This window comes from Erpetoichthys calabaricus, chromosome 7, assembly GCF_900747795.2.
Source record: "Erpetoichthys calabaricus chromosome 7, fErpCal1.3, whole genome shotgun sequence".
Taxonomy (NCBI): Eukaryota; Metazoa; Chordata; class Cladistia; order Polypteriformes; family Polypteridae; genus Erpetoichthys; species Erpetoichthys calabaricus.
This window is the reverse complement of record NC_041400.2, coordinates 163463963-163477976: the sequence shown is the minus strand read 5'-3', so window position 1 is coordinate 163477976 and position 14014 is coordinate 163463963. Positions and strand designations below refer to the sequence as shown.

General features: G+C 37.1%; 1 protein-coding gene across 6 annotated transcripts in view; it reads right to left on the bottom strand.

Moving 5' to 3' along the window:
* LOC114654834 (transcription factor TFIIIB component B'' homolog) overlaps nucleotides 1-14014 on the bottom strand; it is a 113957-nt gene that overhangs the window by 92622 nt on the left and 7321 nt on the right. For all 6 annotated transcript variants that reach the window (XM_028805648.2, XM_051929604.1, XM_051929602.1 and 3 more), the window contains exons 4-5: nucleotides 12218-12327; nucleotides 10913-10975 (exon numbers count right to left, since the gene is read on the bottom strand). In XM_028805648.2, coding sequence (XP_028661481.2) covers nucleotides 10913-10975; nucleotides 12218-12327 — 173 coding nt within the window. The remainder of the gene's footprint in view (nucleotides 1-10912; nucleotides 10976-12217; nucleotides 12328-14014) is intronic.

Sequence of the window (14014 nt, the reverse complement as noted above, 5' to 3'; positions counted from 1 at the left end):
TGTATATCGTAATTACACTTTCATACTGTATATTTTTCATTGTTTTTTATAGTGTTGTTATTATTATTGCTATTGTATAATTTTATGGAAAAATACTTTTAAGGAGGATTTGAATATTGAATCTTATTGTACCATACAGTGACAATAAAGGAATTTAATTTAATTCAACAGAAGAGAGCGCATATTTACAGTAGGGGTGGGCGGTATGACCAAAATTCTATATCATGGTATTTTTCTAAATTATCCCGGTTTCACGGTATTCAACGGTATTTTTTTCCCATGCATGAGTTAATGTTAACCACGTTTTCCACTGCAATTACTGCAGTAGACTGCCTAAGAATAACCTGTTATGAGAATTGTACAAAAAAACATTTTAATGTGCACACAAGTATTAATCCAGGTTTGCATGGCCCCATAAAGTGATAGTTTTCAAGGGGGTGGCACTAATGAAGAGAAGGAATCACATTGCATGACAGATGCAGTCAAAATATAGAACCTTTTTATTGAACAAATTTTGCAAAAACTTAAACTATAATTTTGACAACATATTTTCAACCATCCAAAGAGGCATTTAGACGCAGTAAAATATCCAGAGGTGCTTGTCAAAAGTTGTATTGCACTGAACATGTCTTAGAAAAGGAATAAATAGTAAATATTTTTTTTATAAACCAACTACACTTTCTGTTAATGTTAACCATCTCTGTCCACTGACACGTTAAAGTGACTTTTTAAACAACTTTACCATCATTAAACTGCATAATATTTAAACTAATAAATAATAACAATAAAATAAATAATAGTATTATTACTGATAGTTGCACTATTACTTCAAGACTTCAAGCCCAGGTGTATTACACAGTATACACCAAATTAAAATAAAATAAAACAAGTGAAAATTGGTGATGACATCGTTACCAAATGAACCATCATTTAGGCAAACTGCATTAATATGGACCTTGCTTCATGCTAAGCTATATACATAAATACTGTAATAAAACTGCAACTTGAATTTTTAATGCTATTTGTGGTATAGCCCTACGGAATCATATTAGGGCCACAGTGAAGGAAAAAAAAAATACGGACACAGGGAAGAAAAAAACAAACTATATGTCAAGAATAAAGTCAACATGTTGACTTTATTCCCGACATTTCCACTTTATTTTCATAGTTTATTTTATAAGTAAAGTAGAATGTCGTAAACTAAACTTCATCCTAAAATCAATGTTTAATTTATGAGATTTTCTCAAACCCCGTCATAAGTTAATACAGCACATTAAATGCTTTGTGTTAAATGTTCCCCGACCCAGTTGTTAATCGCTACGCTTCTTAAACTGACTTCCTCTTGCACTAAGAGGAGGCGCAGGCAGCGATCGGAACACAGAATCCATTCACTTCATGATATTCCTGCTCTATGAAAATTTAGAATGCTAAGATAAATACTTGATATCATTTTCATGATGAAATGCATTAAAGCAGGTATTAAACATGCATGATAGTGAGGCGGTAGTGCTGCTCCCTCACAGTAAAGGGGTCCCAGGTGTACGTTTACTGTACAGAACTTTATGGCAGGTGTGACGAGGCTCCAAAAAAACTGGATGTATGAATGGGTATCGCAAAGGTTTAACTTATTGTGTAAATTTTGGGTTTGTGATCTGGGGGTTGGAGACAAAACACAGAATTCAATGGATGTTCTTCTGAGTGGGCTTTCTTTATTGCACGCGTGCTATCTGTCTGACGTACCAAACCCCCAGTTCCTATCCTTCCTTTTTCTTTCTCCACATAACCAATCACCATATGATAAACGTCTTTGTGAAATTAAAACTAGTTATAAACTTAGCCCACGGAGTGTTCAGAACTTTAAAAATATCTTCGTTACACATGTTTAATTATGCCATCCATTCAGGGTTGCGCCCATCCCAGCAAGCATTGTGTGCAAGGCAGGAGCAAATCCTGAACAAGTCGCCAGCAAATCGCAGGGTGAATACAAGCAAAACATACATTAGCAGGGTCAATATAGCATAACAAAACCCCACATCCTACATAACTTTGAAAGAAAATTGAAGCACGCTGAGTAAACCCACCAGAAAAACATGCAAATTCAAGGCAGGGTACACCCAAGACACCCTTGCTGCGAGGCAGCAGTGCAACCTCCACGCCACCGTGCCCCCACATGATTAATACATGCTTTAATGCATTTCATCATGAAAATGATATCAAGTATTATCTTAGCATTCTAAATGTTCTGAGAGCAGGAATATCATGAAGTGAATGTATTCTGTGTGGTGATCGCTGCGGCGCCTCCTCAGTACAAGAGGAAGTCAGTTTAAGAAGCACGTACCGATTTAACATGGCTTGGGGAACACTTAACACAAAGCATTTAATGTGCTATATAACTTATGATGGGGTTTGAGAAATTAAATATTCATTTTACAATGAAGTTTAGTTTACAATGTTCTACTTTAATGACAAATTACGAGAATAAAGTCAACATGTCGACTTTAATCTTGACATAAACGGCGAGAATAAAGTCAACATGTCATCACACTATTATTACACAGTACCCAGGTACATTACACTTAATTGAAAACAAATAAAACAAGTACAAATTGGCTTGCAGTATTATCCAGTAGTATAGAAACAGTATTTACACATTTGAACATAATGGTCCACATCCGACCTTTTAAAACGAAAGTATCTCCAGGCAATGGACGTGACTCCTTTTTTTCGGCAAAAGTTCTTCTGTTTCATCATGTTCAACTTTATCGTCAGCTACAGCTTCAGTTTCGGAATGTTCTCTGTCCATTTTCACCGTGCAATACCTACACTACCACTACCTATTTAGCGGTGTAGCAGTGAAAAAGAGCCCCGTGCAACACCTCTGTGATTAGCGGTGTAGCAGTGAAAAAGGTCCCCACTTGAACAGTTTCCCACTGCGCCACGTTCTGAACGTCGTTTAGGCAATTTAAACCGGTGTTGCGGTATAAGAAAAATCCATATCATAACAAAAATTTCGGTATAAACCGGTATACCGCCCAGCACTAATTTACAGTACACATAATGACAACTGGTTTCTAAGCTGATTTAGATTTCCAAGAGCTATGAACACTAGGATGTATACTTGATATAATTTTTAAGATGAAATGGATTAAACTATGTATATTACATTATACAGATACATTTTTACCATTTAAATAATGTATACTGTTAATAATTAAACATGTGTGGGCACAGTGACGCAGCAGTAGTGACAAGCTGGAGGCCCATCCAGGGATTGGTCCTGCCTCGTGCTGTATGGTTGCTGGGACTGGCGTGACCCTGGATGGATAGATGGATGGAATAATTAAACACGTATTATGAAGATTTTTCAATGTTCCTTAAAAGTTTTGAAGAATCCGCGTTCTAATCTTAGAACTCGTTTGACATTTATTACAGGACTTATTGTGTGGCGATTGGTTGCGTGGAGAAAGAAAAGGAAGGACAGGAATTGGGGGTTGGTATGTTTGAAAGAGACAGTACTGCCACAATACATTATTTCTTCAAGGGTCGCGTATGTCCCAGCAAGCATCTTGTGGGAGGCAGAAACAATCCCTGAACAGGGCGCCAGCTCATTCCAACTACTACGCCCCCAGCCCCATGTTTAATACATGGTTTAATGCATTTCATCATGAAAATAATATCAAGTATACATCTTTGTATTTAAATTGTTCAGAGAGCTGTAATGTATTCTGTTTGGAGATCAGTGCCTGCACGTTACAATCAGTGTAAGAGAAAGCCCGTTTAAGAAGCACATAGTGATTCACACACCTAGCATAGAATAAGAAACATTTAATGTGCTAATTTATTTACAATGGGATCTGAGAAACTCTAGTAAATTTAACATTGATTTTAAGATTAAGTTTATCATGTTCTACTTTAATGACAAAATAAACTATGAGATTAAAGGGGAAACTTCGAGATTAAAGTAGACGTTTTGACCTTTTTTCTTCACTGTGTCCCTATTTTTTTTCTTTTCTCTGTGCCCTAATATGCTTCCATATGACACTCAGATGGTGGACTACAACTCACCTTTTCACGGTGACTTTGATATCCAACAATTTCTTTTCTATTTAGGGCTATGTGTGACTTTCTAAACTTGAACTATCGAGTTTCTATGCCACTCTGTATCACTCAATCAACTTCCTTTTGTTGTTTATATCACTGCTTAAGCCAACCAATAGTACATTTTTCCTTGCCTCCACTTCACATTCATTGAAATTCTTTTTTCACATGCTTTTAACCAAACACTGAACAGAAGCTGATATTTATATTGATTTGCATATTAAAATATGCAAAATTCTGGGAGGAGTCAGGATGGGGCTGTAGGCACGTGCACATGCGTTAAATTTCATGTTCATTGGGAGATGTAAAGGGGAAGTATGTGAAATTTGGCATTTGCACAAATTGATGCATCTGGATTTTTTTGTGTGTATGCACATTTCCACTTTTGTCCGTAAGCCATTTTTTAGTGTGAATTCTGCACATGGCGTATATATGAGGCCTCTGGTGCTTCCTGTCTTGCTATATGGTTGCGAGACATGGACACTTCAACGACCTGAGATGAAGATTGGACTCCTTCAGTACTGTGTCTTTTCAAAGAATCCTTGGGTATTGCTTGTTTGACTTTGTGTTAAATGAGCAGTTGCTCACGGTGTCCCAAATGAGGCACATTAACTGCATTGTGAGGGAGTGTCAGTTACAGCACTATGGCCATGTGGCGCGATTCCCTGAGGGTTCGCAAGATCCTCATTGTTGTGGACCCGAGTGGCTGGAGCAAGCCAAGGGGACACCCACGTAACACCTGGCTGCGGCAGATAGATGGCCATTTAAGGAGGGTGGGACTGGACCGCGTGTCTACCTGGGGGGGTTGCAAACCAAGATTCCAAGCTGTTTCATCGTGTGGTGGGTGCAGCAATCCACTGCATGCTCCCCAACCTAACCTGTCCTGACCTATCAGAGGGACCAAAAAGAGAAGAAGAAACAGCAACATCAGAAGAGGGCAAAGGCAACATCAGGAAAGAAGACCAAGAGATGTGTGACTGTTTTTTATCTGATCGTTAGCAAAAGCATTTTATGGATAACATCAATTGCTAGATCAAAAAGCCATTACAAAACAGCTTCCAATCCTTGACATTCTTTGTCACTTTTTCTAAAAAACTATATATATCCAGACTTTGCTATCTACATTTTCTTTTATATTTTCTTCTACTGGTATTGTTATTCTTTAATAAATAACATATTGCTTTAAAATTTCTATACTTTGTCTTTATATCTGGAGTGTTTGAAATAATAAATTGAAAATTAAGACACCTGTATGGGGAGTTGCCACATTATTGCCCATTGAGTTTAATCATGGCTAAGGGGTCGCTAATCAAAAGAAAAGACAACTGCAGTAAAAGCAGGGCATACTGTTTGGTTGGTAAGAGGCATAACCAAAAGAGCTGTGCTTTTAATTGTGTCACAGTGACGCCCGTATGCGCGTTAGTGCTGGTGACAGTAAATTCTGAAGTAGAGACTCCTATATAATATTATGAGACATATTAAGGATCCATTGTCTAGACTCCTACTGAATATTGTGAGATGTATTCTCCATTGTCTATTTAAGGATATCTATGTATGAATGCGAAGGGAATTCTAAATAGAATATTGCGGGGTGAACGGAAATTAGGCTTTCACAGAGACTTTGTCTACAAGATCCTTGTTCACTCAAGTATTTCTTTTGTGTTTTTCATCATTTCTATGTGGTCCCCCATTAAAGTCCGTATATGCAAATACTGTATATGTGATTTTGAGAACTGTGTATACTGCAAATGTATATTACAGTGGAGTAGCCTGTGAAGCACACATTAAATTTAAACCGATGCCAACTGAGGGTTTCTAGGATTTTCAGGTATCAGGGTCTTAGCCTCTCCTGTGATACACACATACATATCACGAGTTGGGCATAATAAATTGGGACTAGATCCTCTGAAAACCTTGCCCCTCCTGATACCACTGCGTTAATCTAGTGAGAGGTGAGATTACCGTGTGCGTGGTAGAAAATGGTTGAGAGTTGGGCATGACTTGAAAAAAATCTCACGGCCAAGGTCATAACTCGTGGGACTTGAAAGAAATCTTCCAAAAAATCTTGTCACGTCACAGGATTTTTTTATTATAATAGAGAGATATATGCACTGTATATAGCAGTCAGCCACAGCAACTAAAATCAATGAATAAAATTAATTATCTTATTACAATGACACCTGTTAAGGCAAGGGATATATTAGGCAGCAAGTGAAGAGTCAATTCTTGAAGGTGATGTGTTGGAAGCAAGAAAAATGGGCAAGCATAAGGATCTGAGTGACTTTGACAAGGGACAAAATGTGATGGATAGATGACTAAGTGAGAGCATCTCCAAAGCAGCAGGTCTTGTTGGGCGTTCAGGGTATGGAGTGGTTAGTGCCTACAGAAGTAGCACGTGAAGAGTGAAGGCTAACCCATGTGAAACTGCTGAAAAAAACTTAATGATGGCCCTGACAGAAATGTATCAGAACAAAATATGCATTGCAGCTTGTTGTGTATGAAGCTGCATAGTCACGGACCGGTCAGAAGGCCTATGCCGGCCCCTGTCCACATCCAAATAGCCTAAAATGGCCACTTGTGTCAGAACTGAACCATTGAGCAATGGAAGAAGGTGGCTTGGTCTGATGAATTACATTTTCTTTGAAATCAAGTAAAAGGGTGGGTGTGTATTGACCTGTTTAGTTGGGAAAGTTACAACAGCAGGATGCTAAATGGGTAGAAGGCAAAAGTGGAGGCTGTACAATGCTCTAGGCAATGTTCTGCTGGGAAACCTTAGTCCTGGTATTCACGTGGATGTTACTTAGACACGTATCACCTACCTAAACACCATTGCAGATCATGTACACCCCTTCGTGGCATCTGTATCCCTGATGGCAATGGCCTCTTTCAGCAGGATAATCCACCCTGCTACAATGCAAAAATTATGTAGGTGTGGTCTGAGGAACATTATAAAAAGTTTAAGGTGTTTAGTGGCATCCAAATTTACCAGATCTCAATCCAATCAAGAAACTGTGGGATGTGGTGGAAAAACAAGTGTGATCCTTGGAAGACCTAGCTCACAACTTATAGGATCTGCTGCTAACGTGTTGGCGATAGATAGATAGATAGATAGATAGATAGATAGATAGATAGATAGATAGATAGATAGATAGATAGATAGATAGATAGATAGATAGATAGATAGATAGATAGATAGATAGATAGATAGATAGATAGATAGATAGATAGATAGATAGATAGATAGATAGATAGATAGATAGATAGATAGATAGATAGATAGATAGATAGATAGATAGATAGATAGATAGATAGATAGATAGATAGATAGATAGATAGATAGATAGATAGATAGATAGATAGATAGATAGATAGATAGATAGATAGATAGATAGATAGATAGATAGATAGATAGATAGATAGATAGATAGATAGATAGATAGATAGATAGATAGATAGATAGATAGATAGATAGATAGATAGATAGATAGATAGATAGATAGATAGATAGATAGATAGATAGATAGATAGATAGATAGATAGATAGATAGATAGATAGATAGATAGATAGATAGATAGATAGATAGATAGATAGATAGATAGATAGATAGATAGATAGATAGATAGATAGATAGATAGATAGATAGAGATACTTTATTAATCCCAATGGGAAATTCACAGATACCAGAGCAGGACACCTTCAGAGGTCTTCTGAAGTTCATGTCTTGATGGGTCAGAGCTGTTTGGGTGGCACAAGGTGGACCTACACAATATTTGGCAGTTGGTTTTAATGTTGTGGCTGATTGGGGTGTATGTGTTTTGAATTAGACGCTGTATAGAGCCCGACCCGGCACAGACTCACTCGGAGGCACGTGTAAAAAACACAAAGACTTTTATTTTCTTCTGCTGGAGGGCACGTTTTCCCCATAATCCCTCCAGCCACAACACAGTCCCAAAAGCACTTAAATTACACAACACAATCCTTTTCCTCCTGGCACCACCACTCCTACAGTCTAGCTTCATCCTCCACCTCCTGACTCTGGCTCCTGAGTGGTGGTTGCTGGCCCTTTTTATAGCCCACCCGGAATAGCTTGATCACCTGTTTCTGATTGCACTTCCGGGCGGGGTTGTAGAGTTGTCCAGGCCAGCTCAGGGACCCATGCAGCACCCCCTGGCAGCCACCCCAGATCCCAACAGGGCTGTGGTGAACTCCATCTCCCCTGGAGTCCTGCGGGAAACTGAGACACCATCATCAGCCTGGGAGGCTGCCACCAAGCGTCCTGGGGGAGGTATTGAGACGCCCACAGTTGATCCCCAGGAACATATGTAGAAGGGGCATCCTGGCCGGGCATGGGACCCAGCCGCCTGTCACAGTGTGTATATATAACTATGCAGAACTACATTGCATGTTCACTAAGATATGCTTATAGTTTGAATGTTGTTGTGTACAGGATGCAAGTAAACACTGCACTTGCAGGAACACAAGCACAAAATAAGTGTGTTTTTTTGTTAGACTACTAGTTTTGTTTTCATCTAGCCTTGAGACAATCCGTACAACTTTCCTTCAAAATCTTGTTCTCTATTATAGTTACCTTGGTGCTTTCTTATTAATCACTTAAAATATTTTATGTACACTAAACATTTAGTAAGTACAGTAATCCCTCCTCCATCGCAGGGGTTGCGTTCCAGAGCCACCCACGAAATAAGAAAATCCGCGAAGTAGAAACCATATGTTTATATGGTTATTTTTATATTGTCATGCTTGGGTCACAGATTTGCACAGAACCACAGGAGGTTGTAGAGAGACAGGAACGTTATTCAAACACTGCAAACAAACATTTGTCTCTTTTTCAAAAGTTTAAACTGTGCTCCATGACAAGACAGAGATGACAGTTCCATCTCACAATTAAAAGAATGCAAACATATCTTCCTCTTCAAAGGAGTGCGTGTCAGGAGCACAGAATGTCACATAGATAGAGCAAACAAATCAATAGGGCTGTTTGGCTTTTAAGTATGCGAAGCACCGCGGCACAAAGCTGTTGAAGGCAGCAGCTCACACCCCCTCCATCAGGAGCAGGGAGAGGGAGAGGGAGAGAGAGAGAGAGAGAGAGAGAGATAGAGAGAGACAGAGTTTGTTTTTCAGTCAAAAATCAATACGTGCCCTTCGAGCTTTTAAGTATGCGAAGCACCTTGCAGCATGTCCTTTCAGGAAGCAGCTGCACAAAAGATAGCAACGTGAAGATAATCTTTCACCATTTTTAGACGAGCGTCCGTATCGTCTAGGTGTGCGAACAGCCCCCCTGCTCACACCCCCTACGTCAGGATCACAGATAGTCAGCGCAAGAGAGAGAGAAAAGTAAGTTGGGTAGCTTCTCAGCCATCTGCCAATAGCGTCCCTTGTATGAAATCAACTGGGCAAACCAACTGAGGAAGCATGTACCAGAAATTAAAAGACCCATTGTCCGCAGAAATCCGCGAACCAGCAAAAAATCCGCGATATATATTTAAATATTCTTACATATAAAATCCGCGATGGAGTGAAGCCGCGAAAGGCGAAGCGCGATATAGCGAGGGATCACTGTAGTGGTAAATAAATAATAATCACAAGTCACTTTCTGACCATCACAATGACACTGAATATATTCATTTGTTTCATTTGTGATTCATAGCACTTCAGCTTCTAGAAAAGAGACTGGAATTGGTAATACACATTTTAACCTACAGCAGAAACCACAGAAGTGTAGTTGCAAACACCAAAATGATTTTATAACCCTGTGTAACAAGTTTTATTACCAAGATTTCTTCAGCAATAAAACTGGCAGGAGAAAGTGAGCACTCTTAAAGCTCTGTTTTCTCCTCTGATTATGTCAGTTTGTCCAGGCAGAAAGTCCTAAATTCACCTCTGGATTCAGTACAAATTAGAATTTAAGTGAACCTAACAGAAGGAATTTAAAGCTACAATCTGACCCCTACAGTTAAAATGCAGACTGGAACCAAGCTTTAAAGGTGTTCTGCAGAGCATTTAAACATTTAAAAACAGACAGACTACTCTTCCTCGCTAGACTGAAAACTGGTATCTTTTCTAATTACAGCAGAAATTAGCAAAACAAAACATAAGCAGGCTAATCCTGAAAGTGATCCTTGATTATCACATGACTAAAAAGATCATCAGATGCACAAACAATCTGTCTGCTTAAGCTAGAAAAAAGTTGTCATTCCACCAATCTTCATCAGAAAATTTAAGATAAAAATGAGAAAGTTACAGACTTTCTTTAGTTTCCTGGGATTAAAGATACAATAATTAGCTCATTTGCACACTGAAACTAATACCAATCCCCTCTAACTATAGATCGGAGACCTTAAAACAGGAAAGTGTGTTTAGCACCCCCAACAGTTATAGTTTCACTTTGTCCCTCAATATTGTTTAAGGATCACTGAACCTGTATACCATATAGCAGTTAAAAAAAATAAGAATAAAAAGTTTGATCAATTTTTACATTCTTTAATACATGTATCATTGTAATACAGTAGATCTAAAATTTAACAAAACATTTATCAATAAATGTATCATTGTTAAAGTTCTAAAATTTATCAACACATTAATCAGTCTTATCCTAGAATCCATATTCTATATGGCCTGGTATTTTAGCACTTGAAAATATCCACTATCACAGTCACATTTTAAATCAGGTTTGTACTTTGAGCAAATAACAAATAGGTTTAAAGCAATGCTTACCATTTGAAAGTTATAATGACGGCTGTAGAAAACACTGTACTATTTTAACACAGGTCTATGATTTAAAAAAAAAAGTCTTACTCTATAGTGAGAGATGGTCCAATTCCTTTATCAAGCACTCTTTGCTCATCATCCAGTGAAGATCTATTAAACGTAAAACAATGAAGTCAAATGACCATTAAGCTTTCTTTGCCTAGAATGCAGTAGCTCACTTTTTTCATTTTAGTTAATAAAAGATGCAAACGGTTAACAGTTACAACTTAAAATTGGTGTGACCATGGTCCTCTACCATAACTCAGCTGCTTCTCAAAGTGGAGGAGAGCAAGTACCGTCTTACTCAGATCTGAAAGTTGAGGTGACCATGACATTGACTAAAGAATTGTAGAATCAGCAGTAGTTTTATGGTTGGCGCAATTGCACAGCACACTTAACAGAAGACCTGGGGCAGATGTATGATAGACTAGCGGGATTCTGTCTCTCTCAACTAGCCTGTGAATGTCTGGGAATACTCCAGGAGAGAATTAAAAGTGGCTGATACCAGGATAGTCTAGTCTTGCTTGGCATACTGCCACCTTGAGCCTCACCAAGACAAGTAGTAACAAAAAATGGTGCCGATGATGATTCTTCACCCTTTTAATTGCTTCTGCATATTGTTTATTAGATGACAACATTGTACTCATATGTACCTAAATCCTTTGAGCTCACTTAGGTCAGAACTGCTCATTATGTATAAAGTAAATCTTATAAATGCTTGATATTTTATAAGAGGAAAATTAAATATAACTGAAAACTTTGACTTTTAACTGATTTCTTGTTACACTCACAGCCCAACCTATGAACATACAATATCTAAATATTCAAATTTGCCCATTATATTTTGACTTTAAAATGACATAAATTATTTGGGATCCCCTGAAGGGTTGAGATAATGTTGCTGCTCCAACAGACATCACACTTTGATAGAATAAGACATAACAGCATTAATAGTCTGTGTTTACTTTTAAGGCAGTCTCTGTGGATTTTTTTTGCATGATTTTTATACATTTCGTCAGGTTGTGCTCCTCCAAAAAGACAGTTACAGTCAAGGAGGATGCAGGAAGGAAAAAACAGTAAAGACAAATGTAATTCACAATATTTATTTTACTTGGTCTTTCTCTTCGCTTTGCACATATAAAGCAAGGGCCTAAATTGTACATTTCTTTTTAAAAATCAAAAAAGAGTTTTTTTTGTATTGTTGCCACTCAGAAATATACCTTTACAATCCATCATAATGCTTGCAGCTTCTACTTTTGTGTGTATTTTTTATAGTCTTTAATAATTGTAATAAATTCACTGCAATACTGTAGGAAACTTGTATCAGTACCAATAAAGGATGAGAATACTTACTGCATTGGATTACTATCCGGCAAATAGTAGATAAAGTCTCTCATTGTCATTTTGGTTCGGTCAAGAGGTACACAAGCATCAAATACTGGAGTTTTCTTTTTCAACTTTAGCTGAGAAAAATAAAATGGTTTGAAAAGTAATAAAATATACTTCTCTATGAAATTAGTGCCTGTAACTCCACATCTTTCCCCTACACTGAATGTCTAAAAAACCTCAAATACATGGTAAATTGTATTTTGCAAACATTTTTCTACTTCTAGTCAAAATTACATCTTCTTCTATAATTAATCTGAAGTATCCTACTTTTGCTACACATCAAGGCGCTTTCTAAGAGAATGCATAGCTGACCTTCAAAATGGCATCATGTGGTAATGCATATTTTAAACTCAGGTAGACTATTCTTCTCCATCCATCCTACAGCATGGTTCTTCCTACCTAAGACTTTCCCCTCTCTGGGTCTTAATAGGTTTTAGTCAGGATGATAATATTTTTATAGTATTAAGTAAGCTGCTGCAATGGAAAATTGAGACTAATGCAAGAGGAGGATGCATGTTCTTTTTATCACTGTAGGAAAACACTTGGATTTGATAGAGAGTATGCAGAAAAATTATAGTAGTACTAAACGCTTCTGGTAATTTCACAAATATGATAAATTACAACAAAAATAATTAGGTTTCTAAACTTTTAGGGAAATCCTTGTTCAACATTTAAATAATAGCACCTACAAAAATGCACTGCATTTTAGCTCAGACCTTAATAGTCTAGAAAAAACATAAAGGTCTTGTTCCTCACAAGTGCATTCATCCCCACATACATACTAACAACAGCTAGTATTATTTTTTGTCTTTCAACACAGAGAGAAAACAAATGTCACGCAATAATTTAACTTACAATTTCCCAATAAATTGAAAAAATAAAAAAGAGTGTCATCCTTCTACTGTTTACTTCTATAAAAACTTCAGTATAAATACTAAACTTGGAAAACACTCATTTATGACATTACCCTGTTCCTAAGGATAATTCTGTATTAATAATCACAATTTTTGACGTTTCTCCCACTCTTTTGATATAATGTCCCAAGAAATCCATAGCTCTGCAAATATGTATATTTATCCATATTTAGTGTATTTTGTATGACACTCTGATGCTGTCAATTGCTTTCAGAATACCTTTATTTTAGATCTCACTATGAATGACACAGCATAAAAAAGACAAAAAGTCTGCATCTGAATCAAAAGTACAATACATAGTTGCATTATATGACTTAATCTAAAAAATATATATATATTGACAAAATGACTACAACTGCTTCTCATAAGCAGTAACATTTAGTGATCCGTTTAACGCTTTATTCATTGCTGTTTTGTATCATTTCTCTAATCTTAATACAAGATAGGTTCAATAAACAACATCAACCACATTTAACAGATAAAATAAATGTTTGATCAGTGAGGAATACAGAATAAATTATATTTAAACCAGGTGATTCTACAACCCCAAATCAGAAAAAGTTGGGACTGTGTGGAAAATGTGAATAAAAAAAGAAAAAAACAAGTTATAACTTCTCCTCAAATTTTATTTCATTGCAGACAGTATGAACACAAAATAATTCATGTTTTTTTTTTGTCAACATCATTTGATTTGTAAATAAATATCCATTCTTGCCATTCAGGCTTGCAACACATTTCAAAAAAAGTTGGGACAGTACAGCATTTACCACTTTGTACAGTTCCCCTGTCTTTTAACAACACTTAAAAGACGTTTAGGCATTGAAGAAATCAAGTGACTAAGTGTTGC